Source organism: Nerophis lumbriciformis, linkage group LG01 (genome assembly GCF_033978685.3).
Source record: "Nerophis lumbriciformis linkage group LG01, RoL_Nlum_v2.1, whole genome shotgun sequence".
NCBI classification, from domain to species: domain Eukaryota; kingdom Metazoa; phylum Chordata; class Actinopteri; order Syngnathiformes; family Syngnathidae; genus Nerophis; species Nerophis lumbriciformis.
The window spans coordinates 32,482,463-32,502,438 of NC_084548.2; the positions used below are offsets into that span (position 1 = coordinate 32,482,463).

The 19,976-nt window shown below is 41.0% G+C and overlaps 1 protein-coding gene across 6 annotated transcripts in view; it reads right to left on the reverse strand.

Moving 5' to 3' along the window:
* The window catches only part of mybpha (myosin binding protein Ha), a 47,692-nt gene extending 31,263 nt beyond the window's left edge, over positions 1 to 16,429 (reverse strand). For all 6 annotated transcript variants that reach the window (XR_009817363.2, XM_061979665.2, XM_061979670.2 and 3 more), the window contains exons 1-9: positions 16,132 to 16,429; positions 9,861 to 9,923; positions 8,827 to 8,892; positions 8,326 to 8,460; positions 7,844 to 8,011; positions 4,621 to 4,709; positions 4,338 to 4,533; positions 3,942 to 4,081; positions 3,061 to 3,220 (exon numbers count right to left, since the gene is read on the reverse strand). Coding sequence is in view for 5 of the 6 variants with exons in the window: in XM_061979665.2 (XP_061835649.1) it covers positions 3,061 to 3,220; positions 3,942 to 4,081; positions 4,338 to 4,533; positions 4,621 to 4,709; positions 7,844 to 8,011; positions 8,326 to 8,460; positions 8,827 to 8,892; positions 9,861 to 9,923; positions 16,132 to 16,321 (1,207 nt within the window). In the remaining variant the exon portion in view is untranslated. The remainder of the gene's footprint in view (positions 1 to 3,060; positions 3,221 to 3,941; positions 4,082 to 4,337; positions 4,534 to 4,620; positions 4,710 to 7,843; positions 8,012 to 8,325; positions 8,461 to 8,826; positions 8,893 to 9,860; positions 9,924 to 16,131) is intronic.
* Positions 16,430 to 19,976: the final 3,547 nt, after the last annotated feature.

Here is a 19,976-nt window from a genome sequence, read left to right on the forward strand (position 1 = left end):
TTGGCGGTCTGATCCTCAGCTACATAAGCTAGCTCTTGGGACGAAAACGTCACCTCGCTGGGGGGGAAGGAGCCTAAGCTAGTGCGCGAGGTAGAGAAGTTCCAGCTGGATATAGTCGGTCTCACCTCGACACACAGCAAGGGCTCTGGAACCAGTTCTCTCGAGAGGGGCTGGACTCTCTTCCACACTGGCGTTGCACGCAGTGAGAGGCGACGAGCTGGGGTAGCAATTCTTGTTGCCCCCCGGCTCAAAGCCTGCACGTTGGAGTTCAACCCAGTGGACGAGAGGGTAGCCTCCCTCCGCCTTCGGGTGGGGGGGACGGGTCCTGACTGATGTCTGTGCTTACGCACCAAACAGCAGTTCAGAGTACCCACCCTTTTTGGATACACTCGAGGGAGTACTGGAAAGTGCTCCCCCGGGTGATTCCCTTGTCCTACTGGGGGACTTCAACGCTCATGTTTGCAACGACAGTGAAACCTGGAAAGGCGTGATTGGGAAGAATGGCCGCCCGGATCTGAACACGAGTGGTGTTTTGTTATTGGACCTTTGTGCTCGTCACAGATTGTCCATAACAAACACCATGTTCAAACATAAGGGTGTCCATATGTGCACTTGGCACCAGGACACCCTAGGCCGCAGTTCCATGATTGACTTTGTAGTTGTGTCATCGGATTTGCGGCCTCATGTTTTGGACACTCGGGTGAAGAGAGGGGCGGAACTTTCTAACGATCACCACCTGGTGGTGAGTTGGCTGCGATGGTGGGGGAGAATGCCAGACAGACCTGGCAGGCCCAAACGCATTGTGAGGGTCTGCTGGTAACGTCTGGCAGAGTCTCCTGTCAGAGAGAGTTTCAATTCTTACCTCCGGAAGAATTTTGAACATGTCACAAGGGAGGTGCTGGACATTGAGTCCGAGTGGACCATGTTCCGCACCTCTATTGTCGAGGCGGCTGATTGGAGCTGTGGCCGCAAGGTAGTTGGTGCCTGTCGTGGCGGTAATCCCAGAACCCGTTGGTGGACACCGGCGGTGAGGGAGGCCGTCAAGCTGAAGAAGGAGTCCTATCGGGTTCTTTTGGCTCATAGGACTCCGGAGACAGGCCAAGCGGTGTGCGGCTTCAGCGGTCGCAGAGGCAAAAACTCGGACATGGGAGGAGTTCGGGGAGGCCATGGAAAAAAACTTCCGGACGGCTTCGAAGCAATTCTGGACCACCATCCGCCGCCTCAGGAAGGTGAAGCAGTGCACTGTCAACACCGTGTATGGTGCGGATGGTGTTCTGCTGACCTCGACTGCGGATGTTGTGGATCGGTGGAGGAAATACTTCGAAGACCTCCTCAATCCCACCAACACGTCTTCCTATGAGGAAGCAGTGCCTGGGGAATCTGTGGTGGGCTCTCCCATTTCTGGGGCTGAGGTTGCTGAGGTAGTTAAAAAGCTCCTCGGTGGCAAGGCCCTGGGGGTGGATGAGATCCACCCGGAGTTCCTTAAGGCTCTGGATGCTATGGGGCTGTCTTGGTTGACAAGACTCTGCAGCATCGTGTGGACATCGGGGGCGGTACCTCTGGATTGGCAGACCGGGGTGGTGGTTCCTCTCTTTAAGAAGGGGAACCGGAGGGTGTGTTCCAACAATCGTGGGATCACACTCCTCAGCCTTCCCGATAAGGTATATTCAGGTGTACTGGAGAGGAGGCTATGCTGGATAGTCGAACCTCGGATTCAGGAGGAACAGTGTGGTTTTCGTCCTGGTCTTAGAACTGTGGACCAGCTCTATACTCTCGGCAGGGTCCTTGAGGGTGCATGGGAGTTTGCCCAACCAGTCTACATGTGCTTTGTGGACTTGGAGAAGGCATTCGACAGTGTCCCTCGGGAAGTCCTGTGGAGAGTGCTCAGAGAGTATGGGGTATCGGACTGTCTGATTGTAGCGGTCCGCTCCCTATACTATCAGTGTCAGAGCTTGGTCAGCATTGCCGGCAGTAAGTCGGACACGTTTCCAGTGAGGGTTGGACTCCGCCAAGGCTGCCCTTTGTCACCGATTCTGTTCATAACTTTTATGGACAGAATTTCTAGGCACAGTCAAGGCGTTGAGGGGATCCGGTTTGGTGGCTGCAGGATTAGGTCTCTGCTTTTTGCAGATGATGTGGTCCTGATGGCTTCATCTGGCCAGGATCTTCAGCTCTCACTGGATCGGTTCGCAACCGAGTGTGAAGTGACTGGGATGAGAATCAGCACCTCCAAGTCCGAGTCCATGGTTCTCGCCCGGAAAAGGGTGGAATGCCATCTCCGGGTTGGGGAGGAGACCCTGCCCCAAGTGGAGGAGTTCAAGTACCCAGTAGTCTTGTTCACGAGAGAGGGAAGAATGGATCGTGAGATCGACAGGCGGATCGGTGCGGGCGTCTTCAGTAATGCGGACGCTGTATCGATCCGTTGTGGTGAAGAAGGAGCTGAGCCGGAAGGCAAAGCTCTCAATTTACCGGTCGATCTACGTTCCCATCCTCACCTATGGTCATGAGCTTTGGGTTATGACCGAAAGGACAAGATCACGGGTACAAGCGGCCGAAATGAGTTTCCTCTGCCGGGTGGCGGGGCTCTCCCTTAGAGATAGGGTGAGAAGCTCTGCCATCCGGGGGGAGCTCAAAGTAAAGCTGCTTCTCCTCCACATCGAGAGAAGCCAGATGAGATGGTTCGAGCATCTGGTCAGGATCCCACCCGAACGCCTCCCTAGGGAGGTGTTTAGGGCACGTCCAACCGGTAGGAGGCCACGGGGAAGACCCAGGACACGTTGGGAAGACTATGTCCCCCGGCTGGCCTGGGAACGCCTCGGGATCCCCCGGGAAGAGCTGGACGAAGTGGCTGGGGAAAGGAAAGTCTGGGCTTCCCTGCTTAGGCTGCTGCCCCCGTGACCCGACCTCGGATAAGCGGAAGTAGATGGAAGTTGTTTTTTTTTACCCCAGGGATTAATAAGTATTTCTAATTCTGATCACTGCAGTAACTCCTCATTGAAACCCTTCACTACATGGACATTTAATATATAGTGCCTCCTGGAATCAAAAGGGGCTGGGTACCTGTCTTCTGGATCGTAGCCACGTCCTTGGTTATAGCGCTCTTTTCACTGACACCCACTTTGTTGACAGAAAACACTCTGAAGGAATACGAGTTGCCCATGATGAGGTCAGAGATGGTTGCTGTTAGCCTGTGGTAGTGTTCCAGCACGGTAAACCAGTCCTGGAAGAGTAGACAGAGTACATTATTCATTAGATCACTTTTGAGCCACTGACAATGAGCTATCAAATGATTGAAACCAATAAAAGGCCAGCTGTGTTGCGTCAGACATTTGACCCCAACTACCTCCAGTGCTATATTTCCTCCCTAATTTAAAAAAGCCTTGCCCACAATAGATATTCAAAGTATTCTCCGCAGCTTGATTGAATGTCACTCAAAATTTGTATTTTGACGTAGTGTACATATCCCTATAAATTGTAAAGCTTGACAGGGAACTTGTAACAAGTGTGTGACTTTTGACATCAGCTTAACCCGGCGACAGCCTTCAAAGTCAGTAGGGTTCATGTTTTGATAGAAACCAATTGTTCCAAAATAAATTAAACAGCCAGTAAAGTGCAGATGCTAAGTATTAATACATTTACCCATCTGGCGAAAAAGTAAAGTATACTTTTCACATACAAGGGGGCACAACAGGAAGTTACTCCATAACGCTTCTTTAACAATTATCTCACAGTAGCACAAATGTGAGATGTACTACCGTATATTGTTTTCATTCTTGTTAGTCAATTAATGTGTTAGTTAGTAAGATTAGGTGCAACTTCAAACAGTTTAGTGTTTCCAGACATTATATAATGTGTCCAACAGTAAGTAACAATAGGAAGTTGTTACAATGACACCATCTGCACCTGTTTAGCTCGGAGAACTAACACGTATGAGTTCATACCCCAGTTTTCATGTCAGCCTTCTGGACAATGTACCCAGTGATCTCTGTGTTGCCATTGTCCTTCGGAGCGGTCCATTCCAGTGCAGCGTTGAAACCCCAGCAGTCCACCAGCTTGACACCAGCGGGGGGACAAGGCAACTCTGCGAAGACATGATTGGCATTGGATAGGCACTGTATTGCTTGTCTCAAAACAATGTCAACAACGTAGTATTTTTAAAGCAACACCACACACCTGTAAAGTATGTTCACATATTAAATACAAGCAAATTATAAAGTTTAGGTCAAAGGTCATTGTTGTCAACATTGCAATGTATGTTAGCGAGTGCTTTGGTTACTTTTGGAACAAGTCAAGCACAGTGAGATTTGTGTTTTTGTGTTATACAACGTGGGCCTCACCAACAATCTGAAGGGTGATGGTGGCGGTGTCTTCAAAGCTGTCTACCTTAACAGTCATCTCATAAACGCCTGAGTCCTCCCTCTGAGCACCACGGATAAATAGGATGCTGTCCTTGTCACTATTCCTGAAGTTTACCCTCTTTGGATCCAAAGGCTGACCGTCCTTCAGCCAGGACACAACAGGTTTGGGCTTTCCCTGGAGCATTACATGTACAGATAAAAATAAATGAAAACTTGTCAGGTCAACTTAGTTAATTATTTGCAGTATAACATCTGGACTTACGAGGAATGGGATGACCAGATTTATTTGTTCTCCAACTTGTTTCACAAAACAGGTGCGGAGATTGCGAGGGATTTTGATCTTTGGGCGGGCTGCAAGATAAAATCAAGCAAGTTTATCTTCTCCTCATCAATCATCTGGCTTAATGTTCAGCTACCATCTGATCTAACACCCTTTGCTTGTCACATGAGTGACAGTGGGCACTACATTTGCGGGGTGTGTTTTTTTTGGGGTGGGGGGGTGTTTAACACGTTCTATTTACATTGCTGGAGAAGGCTTCAAGACTGAAGATGCTAATATTAACCTGCCAAGTTAGTTATAGTTGTTTAAAAGTGATGACTTAATTATACAGTAGGTAATGATTTACGGTTCAAGTATTACATCATTTATGGCACTTGAGATTTTAGAGGAGATGTGAAACTTTGTCAATAACTGCATCTTTTGGTATCTCTGTATAATCTCAGTACAGACTATCAAAACAAAATTAGATACAAGAAGAAACTAAATATTTGACTGTCAGTTTTGATTAAAACTGACAGTGGTGTAACTAAACAAATGACTAAATATGGTAATTGCAGTTTTCAGAGATGTAAAACTGTACTTTACCATATTGAGAGATGTTAAAATGTTTTCACTCATGTAGCAACATAAGGAGAACAAAACATTAGACATCCCTCAACATGATGCAGACCACTTCTCTTACAACCACAACAATAAACATACTATAGAGATGGTCATACTAATTGAAGTAACTGAGATCAAAAAGTTGGTGATGTACAGTATGTCTGATTCATTGTTGATTAATCATGTCTTAAAGCAAGGGAAGATACATGAGGTGCACTACTTGGTTGTAACCAGCAGATTTTGTTTTAATTTATGTATTAGTAAAAAATAAAATTTAACAATTTCTTGCACTTATTTGCCCTCGTTGATTAAGGAAATGTAGCCAAATGCTGTTCTGGTACAAAACTACTGTACATTATACCTTGTCACTAATGTATTTAGCATTTAGGTTAGTTGTTTCGTTACTTTAAACACCATTACCACTAACAACTTCATTGGTGATGATTATGAAATTGTAAAGGCAAAGTAAAATACCTAGGCTGAGAAGAAGACGACCCCATGTGCGACAGCTCTCAAAATAGTTTTGGAAATGAGAGTCAATGAGGCTGGCATTTGATCCCTGCTGTCATTCTAAATGCACCGAGAGGAAGTTGTCATCACTTTCAACTTATTCAAGGGGTGCCGTTGGAAGTTGACACTTGGGCAAACGGCTGCAATGCAAATTAAATTAAATACGGAATCTCTGATATGGTTAAAATGAGATGGGTGACATTGATCTGATTGTGGTTTGGTTGTGCATTGCTGAATAATTTGGTTTAGGCGGAGAGCATCCCCTGCATGTTTTTGCAGAAGCAGCACATATCTTGAAAAGCTCTCTAAGCTCACAAGATATATAAAACCACTGGTATCCCCCACCCCACCATCACCATTGAGGGGTCATACACTCCTAACGTCCTCTTATCCTCATAACCTAGCAACATCCTGTTCATCCGTTTCCTTCTCGTGTCTCAATTGCATCTCACACAATTCCTGAACCAATTTGGCAGGGTGTTGGAGTAATGCCCCTCCTGGTTTGAATTCAGCTCCGGGAACCACAACCATGAGGCCCACCCCCACTTTTGGCTCTAATACTAATCCCTGCAAATCAACTCACTTCCTAATATTAATGTGCCGTAGCATCCAGCAGCTACTTAATAGCTCCACAAATCATCTATCGTCTGCACTTGTCTCTGGATAAAAGTGTCTCAGTCAGGAGCTTTCAGTGTAGGTACATATAAAACATTTTTTTAACAAGCACTTGCTTGGAGACGGGTGTGCGGTGAGGACAGCGGCACTGACACATAGCTGAGTTTAACTCCCACAAGCCACCCAGAATCCATCAATTAGGCTCATGTTTCACAGTGCTGCAGTTGAGCGGCAGGTCTAGTGACATGACCGCATTGCTCAACTAAATGTTCCTGTTTGTTTGCAGATATTTGAACCCCGACCAGGAAATGTGCTCCAACAGTAAGCTGTCCTTCAGAGTCGATAACTGGGACGCGTTTACGCACCAGTCAAACTGATCTGAGTGCTTTGGGACTAAGTGTTGATAAGGTATAAGGAAATAAAAGCAATGTCACTGTCAAATGCTGTGTTTAGTGTGCAATATTTATAACCGTATACAGTGTGTGACAAGTATTCTACAAGCAATATTCAAAAACTAAACAATTCACATGTGCAAAATGATGACATGGCATAATGATATCGGTTTTAAATATTCAGAAACTAGACATGAAAAAGACAAATAATTAAAACAAATATGTCAGTATCTTCAGTCAGGAGGAAATGGCAGTGAAAGATTAAGAGACGTGATGTATTTTCCTCGGTTTGGGTCCTCATGAACCAGATTCGGGAACAATAGTTTGGCATGTTAATGTGGTTCAACAATGGAAAGAACAGTATTAGTTTTTGCATAGGACCTAATTAATTTACAAAGTGTGCATCATCCAAAGAAAAGCTAAATGCAATACCAGTGTGGTCACTTCTAGCTCCAAAAGTTCAAGATGGTGCCAAAACTAGGTTCACTTAGTATTAGTAGTCAATGGATGCAAAACGTAATACATGCTATGCAAAAGGTAGTGTGTGAGGAACCTTACACTGATGTTTTGAGGTGCAAAGCATCCTGATCTGAACACATGGCATCATAAATTTAGCAACCAGGTGCACATGAGGAGGATTTAAACCATCAGACTGATGACAGAAACTACATTGCCTCTCTTTTACCTTAAATACCACCTGGATGGGCAAAGCAGATTTCAAGGACAAGCTAATTCCTTTAGAAAAATGCGTCCTAGAAACCATGGCTAAAAATGTAAATACCCCCGGTACCACTAATATGCAAGGAAAGAGAGTGTGTCGTTATATAAGACACATGAGGAAGAAAAGCAAGATTCATGGCTAATTAAAAGGTCCTGTCAACACCATCTTAGATTCACTCTATGTACTCTATCTGTGCTGTTCAACTCAAGCCACAACAGCCCCCTACCTCAACATTCAACGTGAGTATTTTCATAAAAGGAAATTCACGATTGGGAGTTTCTAATAATATCAACTGTTTCTATGCATTGCTTTCTAAATATGTAGCTCAACAGCAGTCCACTCTGCATTTTTGGCTGCTACTTACCGACGACTTCGCGGATTGGTACGGCCTGGGTGAGCACGCCAGGTTCACTGCGGCCGCTGGGGTTTACAGCCACCACACGCACCAGTAGCATATCACCTGCAGTCAGGTCTTTGATGCAGTAGCGGTTGGTTGGGGTCAACTCCTCGTTTGCCACTAACCAGTCTGTTGCTGCAGGGACAGCAATGTTGAGTTGTGTTAAACAACTAATTAACATATTTTCAATTCACTTACTCTCATGCGTATGCTTTGGTTTTATTGCCTGTTGACAAGAGTTTACAAACAACATAGAGATGATCACAGCAGACCTGATGAAATGTCAGGAGGCATGCTGTCATCTGGACAAGTGATCACTTCTAAAAGTGGTGCCAGGCGCTAGCCCGCAAATGACTGCCTGCTGTACACAGCCCTTGTGCGGCTATGAGTCATCTGCCCTTATGACACCCAAAGGACAGGTGCAGCACAGAGTGTGTCGGAAGGCTTACTTCCATCCTTGCAATACTCAATGGTGTATCCATCCAGGTCAGAGTGTCCAATGGTCTCCGGCGTCTTCCACTTGATGGTGAGGCTCGAGTCGTTAACATCTTCTACAGACACTTCCAGTGGAGCACTAGTGGGAACTACAGGCAGGCATTTAAATGACTTAATGATCCACACTTATCATTACATTTAGTCATGAAGATTTTTTTCCCGGAGAAAACTTTGAGGGATTACATGAAAGGGCAATAAAAAGATTTTAGCGGTATATAACAGTATATAATTCCCTTGCCTCAAACCTCTTTAATATCATAATTAATGTCCTCTGCCTCTACAAGTCAATCTGTGACCAACAAAACATATTGTTGGCATCATAAAATACAATGCATTTATTAAAAACTACAGTTACTTGCTCATCATCCTGTGGGATAGTATGACATTTAAAACCGGTGACAATTTTTCAGAGCGGGACAAAGCTCAAAGCAGTCAACAAATCCATGCCATGTTACCTGCAGGAGGTGGAGGTGTTGGGACTTTGGGTGGCTCCTCAACTGGAGCACTTTCTGCTGGAGCAGCTGGTGATGGAAAAATCAGATAGTTAGCATTGCCACAGACAAAAGTGGCAGCACTGAGGACCTTGTGACACATTGTCAATAAAGCAACTGTCATGAATTTTGTGATCTGGGGTTATTCCAGCAGTAGGAGGTTCAACATATACATACACACACACACACACACATGTACATATATATATATATATATATATATATATATATATATATATATATATATATATATATCCATCCATCCATTTTCTACCGCTTGTCCCGTTCGGGGTCGCGGGGGTGCTATATATATATATATATATATATATATATATATATATATATATATATATATATATATGTCTTAATAAGGTTATCCAAAAAATAGTGCTCGATACCGAAAAAAAAAATCTCCTGACGATTGAGGGTACCCCCCTCATGAAACAGGCCTGTAGAGATGAAATAGTCTTGTGATTTTTTTCCCCACACATACATATATATATATATATATATATATATATATATATATATACATATACATGTGTATATATATATATATATATATATATACACACACACATTATATGTATATATATATAAATACATATGTATATGTATGTATATATATATATATATATATATATATATATATATATATGTATGTATGTATGTATATACACACACACACACACACACACACACACACACACACACACACACACACACACACACACACACACACACACACACACACACACACACACACACACACACACTTCTTAGCTATCTTTTTTGATGATACTATATCTAACTGACCTTGGACTCAAAAGGTTAATGGCGTAGGTGACCTTGGTAACTGAGTCTGAATTTGACTTACCTCTCTTTCTAAAATGGAAAACCCTGAATTTAGCTTGTTTAAGGGTTGACATACTAAAAGCTTTCACATAACTTCCTTTCTGTAATACCCCCCTGGTGTAGAGATACAGCCCTTCATTTACCGTCAGCAGCAGCAGCATCTGTGGCGGCAGGCACGGCCTCGCATTCAGCAGGTGGTTCAGCAGCTAGCATTCAAAATCCATCAGGTAAGCACGATAATGAGCAGCAGGTTAGGACACAGACATTCTGACATTTTGCAATGGAGAAGAAAATTCACTGTTGTAACCATATACCTAACACTTTATCCTGTCAAATTATCTATTACGATAAACATTTTTTCACAAAAGTGAGTGCACCATAAGCATTTTTGTGTTTCTATCAAGGGACAGTACTAGAAATGAAACTTTTTAATGTACAGCAATTATTGTCAACTGATATGCGGTCATGCTCCACAGTAAATGTTTTTTCCCCTCATTAAACTGCAGCTCCCTTGTCCCACCAGCACTTAGACTGCTGGCTAGACACAAAAATCTTGGTTCTCAACTTGTGTTGCCAGCAATTTAGACAATAATGACTTTGTGTCATTTCAAGTGCACTGTAAATATTCAATCAAGATTAAAAAATTATACGCCAAAATTATCACCCGATATTTCAAAAATGAAAAACAACTGAACACATGTGTTGTACATAACTTTGAGTATTTATTTCATGCTTTACAAGTTTTTACCAAATTTACCAAATTCTGTTCTAAAAGCACACTGCACCGTGACAATGGCATTGGTTTTCGCAAACTTAAGCACACAAAACGCCTTCTGTTGAGGAGTCACTATTTTGAGGGTAAATAAACACGTGGTCTTCCTACAATTGAACGCCGCCGAAATAATTACATGACCACAAAGGTGAAATTGTAACACAATAAAACTTGGATAACTCCTGTATCAAATGACCATTGATTTAGTCTATTACAATGCTTGAGAACTGAATAAATGTGTGATGATTTTAGCGTATTGTTTTTTAAACCCTCTGTATTTTGCAATACAAGCTATGCAATGACTACTCCAAAGCATACATGTGAACTCTCCAGTTTTCTCATAGAAACTGACATATTTTACCCTTTTTTGCCAGCGCCTTCCCATTTCTGTTTTTTTCCCTATACAGTGGTACCTCAATTTAAGAGTGTTTCAATACAAGTGTGGTCACTGGCTTGGCTAATTGTTATGCTTTAAGTTACAACCAAACATTTAGTTACAAGAATATGTGTCATTAGTTGGCATAGCAAATGTCACAGTGAACCCAGTAAAATCCACCCAAAACCTCTGGTCGTACTCGCTAGCATTAGCTTATAGCTCGAGGTGGACATAACTTTGTTTCCAAGCAGGAAGAAAGTGAGTTTAAAGGACAGTGCTGCGAATACAAAGCAGATGATATTTATTAAACAGGGTTCGTACACCTTTTCCATGGCCAAGTTTGAGCACTTTTTAAGTACTTTCAAGATCAATTTTCCAGTTTCTCCAGTACCATTAAAAGACGAAAACTAGTTTGAATCAATCCATAGCCTTGTTGTTTGAGGTCACCAAATGCTGTATGTAGGAAAAATACGGAAAATCTGCTAAAACCTAAGCCTAACATTGAACCAGCAGTTATCATTAACTGAATGGGGCATAGAAAATGAAGCAGTGTTTCTGTAGACTATTCAATGTCATTGGTGTTTGCAAACGTGTCTCCATTTGTGTTGTTTTTCAAATTTCTTGTTCTTTTTCTTACTTACAGCACTCAATGACATTGAACAGCACAGATTGATTCACACCGTATTTGTTCTTGTAAACTGCATAACGTGATATAAATACACGCACCCTCAAAATGTAAATTTCCTCATTTATTAACAAAACTGTTCCACATTAATATAAGGATAATATTGTGTTTGTTTCACAACACCTCAATCACCTTTCATTAAGCATATCTAGCCTTATAACTGTGGCTATGATAACAAATTAACAAAAAGACAAAAGTTTTTGCTTTCACTGAGGTAGCCAGACAAGTTAAGTAGACAACAAAAATAATAGAGCAAGAAATGCATACAACCATGTTGTGTAAAAACTACAAAATAATTCATATTAACTCAGCTCTAAGTTGTGAAAAAGGTTACAAATTATACATTACATTACCTTCACAGTACAAACAAGTCCAATAACGGACTAATAATTTCCATCCAATGCCCGAATGCAGCTGAGATAGACTCCAGCACCCCCTGCGACTCCGAAAGGGACAGGCTGTAGAAAATGGATGGATGGATGGATGTTCATTAAAACGACAACCTCCCGGCATGATGGACCAATGTAGCACTGTCCTTTTGGGGGCGACACAGAGCAATATATACGTCTCTGGCATGTAAGGGCTCATGCAAAGCCAACAGATCAAGCGTGTAGCTTTCATTTTTAAAGAACTCTTATTTTATTTTTTTCCATTTTATATTTTGCCTATTGAGTCAGACTGCTGAGAAATATGATGAACATTTCCAAGCATTTACAAGCACTTCACCCAAAATTCAAGCACTTTTCAAACCTTGAAAACACAACATTAAAAATCCAAGCATTTTCAAGGTTTTTAAGCACGCGTACGAACCCTGATAAAATAAAATAAATAAATAAACTAAAACAGGAACAAGTAATTAATGAGTTACTTAAAAAAAAAAAAAAAAAAACTTTAAAAATATGTCATATGCAGTCGAGAGAAGTTTATGAGAGCAGCATGTGCGTGTGTGTGCCTTTAAAAGGCAGTGTCTGTTGCCAAGCGACGTGTGACGTCAGCAAGGTTTCAGCTCAGCTGTACTTTATTTGTTAGCTTTAGCAGTTAGCAAGGACAGTTTGTCGGAAAGCTGTTCTGTTGAATCATTACACCGTCAGCTGTACGCGAAGGCGAATGTGGCAGGTGGTCGGTGTCGGCACTGCACGGTAGCGACTCTGGACGCGCGCCGACCCTTCCTCAGCTACGGTGCGTGCCGGGTCTCCCAGCGGCGGCGCGCCTCACCGGCTGTGAGCGGCCGTAACAAAGGCACATCAGAAGATACTGGTATGGCGATATTGTCTGAAATATATATCTCTTTCCAGAATATACTGGTAATAACTGTAATACCGGTATACCGCCCAGCCCGAGTACAGGGTATACATCCCTCGTCTTCACTATGCACCATACTGAAGCAGAATGAGTATAATGCCAGCTAAGAAGGTTAAAATAATATCTAAAAGGCGGATATTCATCCATGAAAATATGGAAAAGCTGCTGATGGTGTGTTTGACGGAGAAACAGTCGGAACGAAATGCTCCTCTTGAACACTGATGTGCTGTCAGGGGAGGCAATTGAGGCAGTGCCTCACCTTGCCACCAGGGAGGTAAAAGGCTTAACCATGAGATGTTCAAAAACGAAGTAAAAAAATAAAATAATTTTTAATATTACTCTTTTGGTCTATGCTTTCTATGTGATTTGTGTGTGGTTCCTGTATATTTTCATAATTTTAATGGTCAAAATCGCTGAAATTACGTGTTTCCTGATCAAAATAAGGCAGACAAGATGTGAGGCAGACACAGGTGGTGCCTCCACAGCTGTGTGCGGACACATGTCTCTCCAGCGGAAGCCAGCCTTTTTTTTTTTTCTTTTTTAAACTGTATTTATAACAAACATGGCATTTTTTATTAGAGTAAGCCAGCGTTTGTGGGTGTTTTTTGTCAGATGCAAAAATATTGTTTTATTGATTGGAATTAAATTGAATTAAATGAATGTGTCTGCCAATATGGAGGATTATATACTGTATCCAAGATTAAAAACTTTTCTAAACTTTTTCTAAACTGGACTTTAAGACAAAATGAATGTGATCATACAAAGTAGGTTTTCATGGAGGATAGCTATTGCTGCTTCAGATACAAATAAAGAAAGGTAAGATACACTCACAATACTTGATTTATTTTGTTAAAAGCAAATGGGACCAAAAAGTATTTAATAACTTTATCAAATACTTTTTGGACCCATTTATCACATCATAATATCATTATGATAACGTTTTTATGAAAGCGAATAACTCCCTTCTTTTTCCTGTTACTCTAAAGTGCAACCTAAATCAACAATGATTAGAGCTGCACATTTGAATTTAAGTAAAATAAAGAAGAAGAAAAAACTCCAAAAGTATCTATGCCTCACCTGGTGTATAGTTCACCGCACGTCACTGCTCTTGAAGTCTGCTCTCCAATATTATTACTACATTACTTCATAGAACTTCTGCACTTGTTAGAAGTACGGTACATTATTGTATCAGTACAGTATTTATTATCCAAAAGTTCATTATACTTTTTAAAACACATGATAGATGTTAAAATTGTATTGGTTTGTTTTTTGGTGGGGGGCTAGCAATCAAATTGATTTAAATGTTTATTTGAGATAGTGTTTTACATTAAGAGGTTTGTCACAGACGTGTAAATTGGGCTACTAATGTATTGTGAAAATCCATTATTTTCCCAGGAAGTTTCCCATATTTTCAAATGCAAATGTATGCGAAAGTATATCCAAGTTTAATTTGTAGTGTAATAATGCTCATTGCCATTTCTGTATTATTATTTATTTCACTAACTGCTTCTTTGATATCACTTACCATCATATTTGTACATATCATATTTGCTGATGTTGCTCTATTGTTGTTGTTGTTGTTATTGTGTTTGCTGTTGTTTTTGTCTCTCTGTCTTATCCCCCTCTTGTCCCCACAATTTCCACCTCTGTCTTCCTTTTTTTCTCTTTCTATCCCCTCCTGCTCCGGCCCGGCTGCACCAAATGATAATATAAATACATTTAATAAAGTCAAACACAAATAAGTAGGGATGTCCGATAATGGCTTTTTGCCGATATCCGATATTCCGATATTGTCCAATTCTTTAATTACCGATACCCATATCAACCGATACCGATATCAACCGATACCGATATATACAGTCGTGGAATTAAGACATTATTATGCCTAATTTGGACAACCAGGTATGGTGAAGGTAAAGTCCTTTTTTAAAACATTAATAAAATAAAATAGGATAAATAAATTAAAAACATTTTCTTGAATAAAAAAGAAAGTAAAACAATATAAAAACAGTTACCGTATTTTTCGGACTATAAGTCGCAGTTTTTTTCATAGTTTGGCCGGGGGTGCGACTTATACTCAGGAGCGACTTATGTGTGAAATTTTTAACACATTACCGTAAAATATCAAATAATATTATTTAGCTCATTCACGTAAGAGACTAGACGTATAGGATTTCATGGGATTTAGCGATTAGGAGTGACAGATTGTTTGGTAAACGTATAGCATATTTTATATATTATAGTTATTTGAATGACTCTTACCATAATATATTACGTTAACATACCAGGCACGTTCTCAGTTGGTTATTTATGCGTCATATAACGTACACTTACTCAGCCTGTTGTTCACTATTCTTTATTTATTTTAAATTACCTTTCAAATGTCTATTCTTGGTGTTGGGTTTTATCAAAAAAAAATTCCCCAAAAATGCGACTTATATATATATTTTTCCTTCTTTATTATGCATTTTCGGCCGGTGCGACTTACACTCCGGAGCGACTTATACTCCGAAAAATACGGTACATAGAAACTAGTAATTAATGAAAATGAGTAAAATTAACTGCTAGAGGTTAGTACTATTAGTGGACCAGCAGCACGCACAATCATGTGTGCTTATGGACTGTATCCCTTGCAGACTGTATTGATATATAATGTAGGAACCAGAATATTATTAACAGAAAGAAACAACCCTTTTGTGTGAATGAGTGTGAATGAGTGTAAATTGGGGAGGGAGGTTTTTTGGGCTGGTGCACTAATTGTAAGTGTATCTTGTGTTTTTTATGTTGATTTAATAAAAAAACCACAAAAAAAAAACCGATACCGATATTTTCCAATATTACATTTTAAAGCATTTATCGGCCGATATTATCGGACGTCTCTACAAATAAGGCAACAAGAGAAATATCCTACACTTCTCTTCTGTAAAATAAATGTGTACAGCCGATATGGCCATCTACATCAACTATATGATTTGCCTAAAAAGCTAGACAGGACAAAAAAATAAAAATTAAAAAAAGTTTAATATGTATGCGCTTCGAGAAGATTGGGAAATAATGATGAAATAGTTGAACCTGACACTCGCTATGAAGTCAATAATCACTCAATTATTTTCATGCTTGTCGGTTACAGAGGCCAATTGTCGGAGTTACACTGTATAAAAGGGCAACATCGTGCTAACTATTAGCAGCTATAGGTTGACAAATTCCTACCAGAATCAATTCAAGTGTTGTCAAAACGATGTTTATTCCTATTATTTAATGACTATTATTACACTTTACCTGGAGCACTTCCTCCCGGGCTGTCCTCAACAGAGGTGGCGGGCGGTGCTGCTCCGCCCTCGGCAGCGATTGTGGCCTCAGCAGGTGTTTCTGCGGACGGAGCTTCCACCGCAGCGGCCTCGGGCTCAGCTGCCTTTTCTGCTGCCATCTTGGCGGGGGACTTCTTATTGGGTGCGGGCTTGCCTGGCATGGTGTTGAAGGACAGCCAGTCTTCCGGATGAAAGAAGACTGGCGGCTCCGTGGTGATTTATAAGGAGACATGATGGAGTTTGGTGAGCTGGGGAACAACTCCACCCACTTCCTCACTTGGATGCATTGATACGAGGAGCGGGAGGATCGATGTAAATATATATATATATAGTATCGATACCACATGTTCTATCAAGATTAAGTTGATACCAGCGTGGCGGTATCGATATTTTTTTTTAGTTCTCGTGTTTATTTTCACAAATGTGTTGATGTTTTTATATTGTTTGAAAGAGTTTGGGGGTCCACTGTATCTAATAGTACTTTTTGCAATACAGTGTTGACTTTATTTTGCTTGAACAATTGCATGAAATAATTGACATAAGGCTATTTGATTTTTTTTTTTTACATTGTCCTGTTTTATTCTGATTATAAACATGGTTATCAAATTCAAGACAAATCAAAAACATTAAAATGTTCAAGTAAATAGTATTGGTATTGGCAATATTGGTCCCTGTGTGTATCTGATATCAGATTCATCCCAAACTAGACCCCTCGCCTGTAGTTTTGTTAATTATAGCAAGTCTGTTTATTTGTTTAAAATGGATTACCATTAGATGCTACACAGTAGCCACTAATCTTCATGGGGTCCATCACACAAGACAATAACAACATGTTAAAAAGTTAAGTTAAAGCTCCAATGATTGTCACACACTCACGAGGTGTGGCGAAATTATTCTCTGCATTTGATCCATCACGCGTGATCACCCCCTGGGAGGTGAGGGGAGCAGTGAGCAGCAGCTGTAACAGCGCCCGGGGAATCATTTTTGGTAAATACAATCTCAACAATATATGCATACAAAAGACACTCAATAAGAAAGAATATGCATATTAAATCCTATACAAAAACAGTACTACAATACCCATCCATCTATTCATTTTCTACCGCTTGTCCCTTTATGGGGTCTAAGCTGCATATGGGCGGAAGGCGGGGTACACCCTGGACAAGTCGCCATCTCATCGCAGGGCCAACACAGATAGACAGACAACATTCACACTTACATTCAGACACTAGGGCCAATTTAGTGTTGCCAATCAACCTATCCCCAGGTGCATGTCTTTGGAGGTGGGAGGAAGCCGGAGTACCCAAAGGGAACCCACGCAGTCACGGGGAGAACATGCAAACTCCACACAGAAAGATCCCGAGCGCAGGATCAACCCAGGACCTTCTTATTGTGAGGCAGATGTACTAACCCCTGGTCCAATGTGCTGCCCAGTACTACAATACATCAATTAAAATAAATATTAAAATAAAAAATAAATAGGAATACACAGCATTCTTTAGTGCAGTAGCTTTTTAAGCGTGTTTTAAACCCCCTTACATTATTTAACTCCATTACTAAACAAGGCAGCCACTGGGAAGCAGCTCTGAACAACACAGGTTTTGCATAGCATGTTTTTGCTCCTGGAACTACAATGTATCATCAGTCAGTTGTCTAATGGATCGTCTGTGCCTGTTACAACTTACAAACATGGTATTTTAGAGTTTAAGTTTATTGGCCTCGTCGTAGTATGAATAGTATATTAAAAAAAACACCAGCGTTTTTTTTAGTAAGCGCTTATCAAATAACCATGAGAGATCGTGATGCATACTGTCAATACTAGTCCAAAATGGACAATTATGTTCACTTTTAAACTGTTCCTTTAAAACCTGATTGCAGGCAATTCTTTTTTTTTAGCCTAAGCTTTTATGTTGGCACATCCATGGTTAATACAAAATCAATCAGCCTATCACTGCAATCCCTTAGCAATGTAAATGTTGTGTGGGTTGTGTCCGGGTTCCTGCCACATCCCCCAAAACCTGCAAGATAGGCTAAATGCCTATGTGGCCTGTAATTGACTAATGACTAGTCCAAGGTGTTTTCCCCCAAAGACAGCTGGGTTAGGGTCCTGCTAATGTACCACCACCACTACCAACAGCATTCTCGCTGGATGTCTACTATAAGTGCTTTTAGTATCCATCCATCCATCCATTTTCTACCGCTTATTCCCTTTGGGGTCGCGGGGGGCGCTGGAGCCTATCTCAGCTACAATCGGGCGGATTGGACAAGTCGCCACCTCATCGCAGGGCCAACACAGATAGACAGACAACATTCACACTCACATTCACACACTAGGGACTATTTAGTGTTGTAGTGACAGGTAAATGATGCCAAAGTGAATGTATGGCACACTGACTAGCCGTATTGACACTGCACTGCTCCTGTGTTGGTGTTTCATAAGTCTACCACCATCTACTGGATTAAACAAGTCACTACATTTTACCTGGAAATAAAACTAAAAGTTAGCAAATATAATATGTGTGTAGTGTGTGTATATATGTATGTATATATATATATATATATATATATATATATATATATATATATAGTACAGGCCAAAAGTTTGGACACACCTTCTAATTAAATGCATTTTCTTTATTTTCATGACTATTTACATTGTAGATTGTCACTGAAGGCATCAAAACTATGAATGAACACATGTGGAGTTATGTACTTAACCAAAACAGGTGAAATAACTGAAAACATGTTTTATATTCTAGTTCCTTCAAAATAGCCACTCTTTGCTCTGATTACTGCTTTGCACACTCTTGGCCTTCTCTCGATGAGCTTCAAGAGGTAGTCACCTGAAAGGGTTTTCACTTCACAAGTGTCATAGTTTTGATGCCTTCAGTGACAATCTACAATGTAAATAGTCATGAAAATAAAGAAAACCCATTGAAATGAGAAGGTGTGTCCAAACTTTTGGCCTGTAACTTATCGTTTGATCCCTCACATCACCAGGTTTTAAGCACTGCAGGAATTCATTGCTTTATCTTTCAACAACTTCTTGCTTTGAATACACAAAACCAACAAGTTTTTGGGCTGATAAGTAAATTGTGTGAATGTGAGTGTGAATGTTGTCTGTCTATCTGTGTTGGCCCTGCGATGAGGTGGCGACTTGTCCAGGGTGTACCCCGCCTACTGTCCAAATGCAGCTGAGATAGGCTCCAGCACCCCCCGCGACCCCGACAGGGACAAGCGGTAGAAAATGGATGGATGAATGGATGTGGAATTATAAGAAAAATGCTAACATGCAAAAACACTGCTTCATACTGTACATCACTGTATGTTGTAGATATACTCCATCCATCCATCCATTTTCTACCGCTTGTCCCTTTTGGGATCCCGGGGGGTGCTGGAGCCTATCTCAGCTGCATATACTGTACCATGTAAATATTTCTCCTAGTGACTGTTGGCTGTATGACATTTGCATGATACCCCTGTCAGTCCACGATTGCCATTTGATATTGACACAAATAATCCAATATTGTGTGAGTCCTGTAACGACAGTATTTCGAGTTCAGCACATTGTGGAAATGGATAAGAAAGCCCTTAAATTATGGTTTTAATAATTTTTAAACATGTTTTATTAGTTTAAATGTATATTTATTGCTCTCTTTCCCAGGCTCGAGGTCTTTGTGTGTGGAGTTGTTCGCCCCGTGACTTATTTATCTAATCCTGTATATAAATGGATTTGTTTTAAATGTTAACATGTATTTGGGGTCCTCAAATGGTCAAAAGTGACATCAGCAGACAACCAAGATACAAGAGCCAATG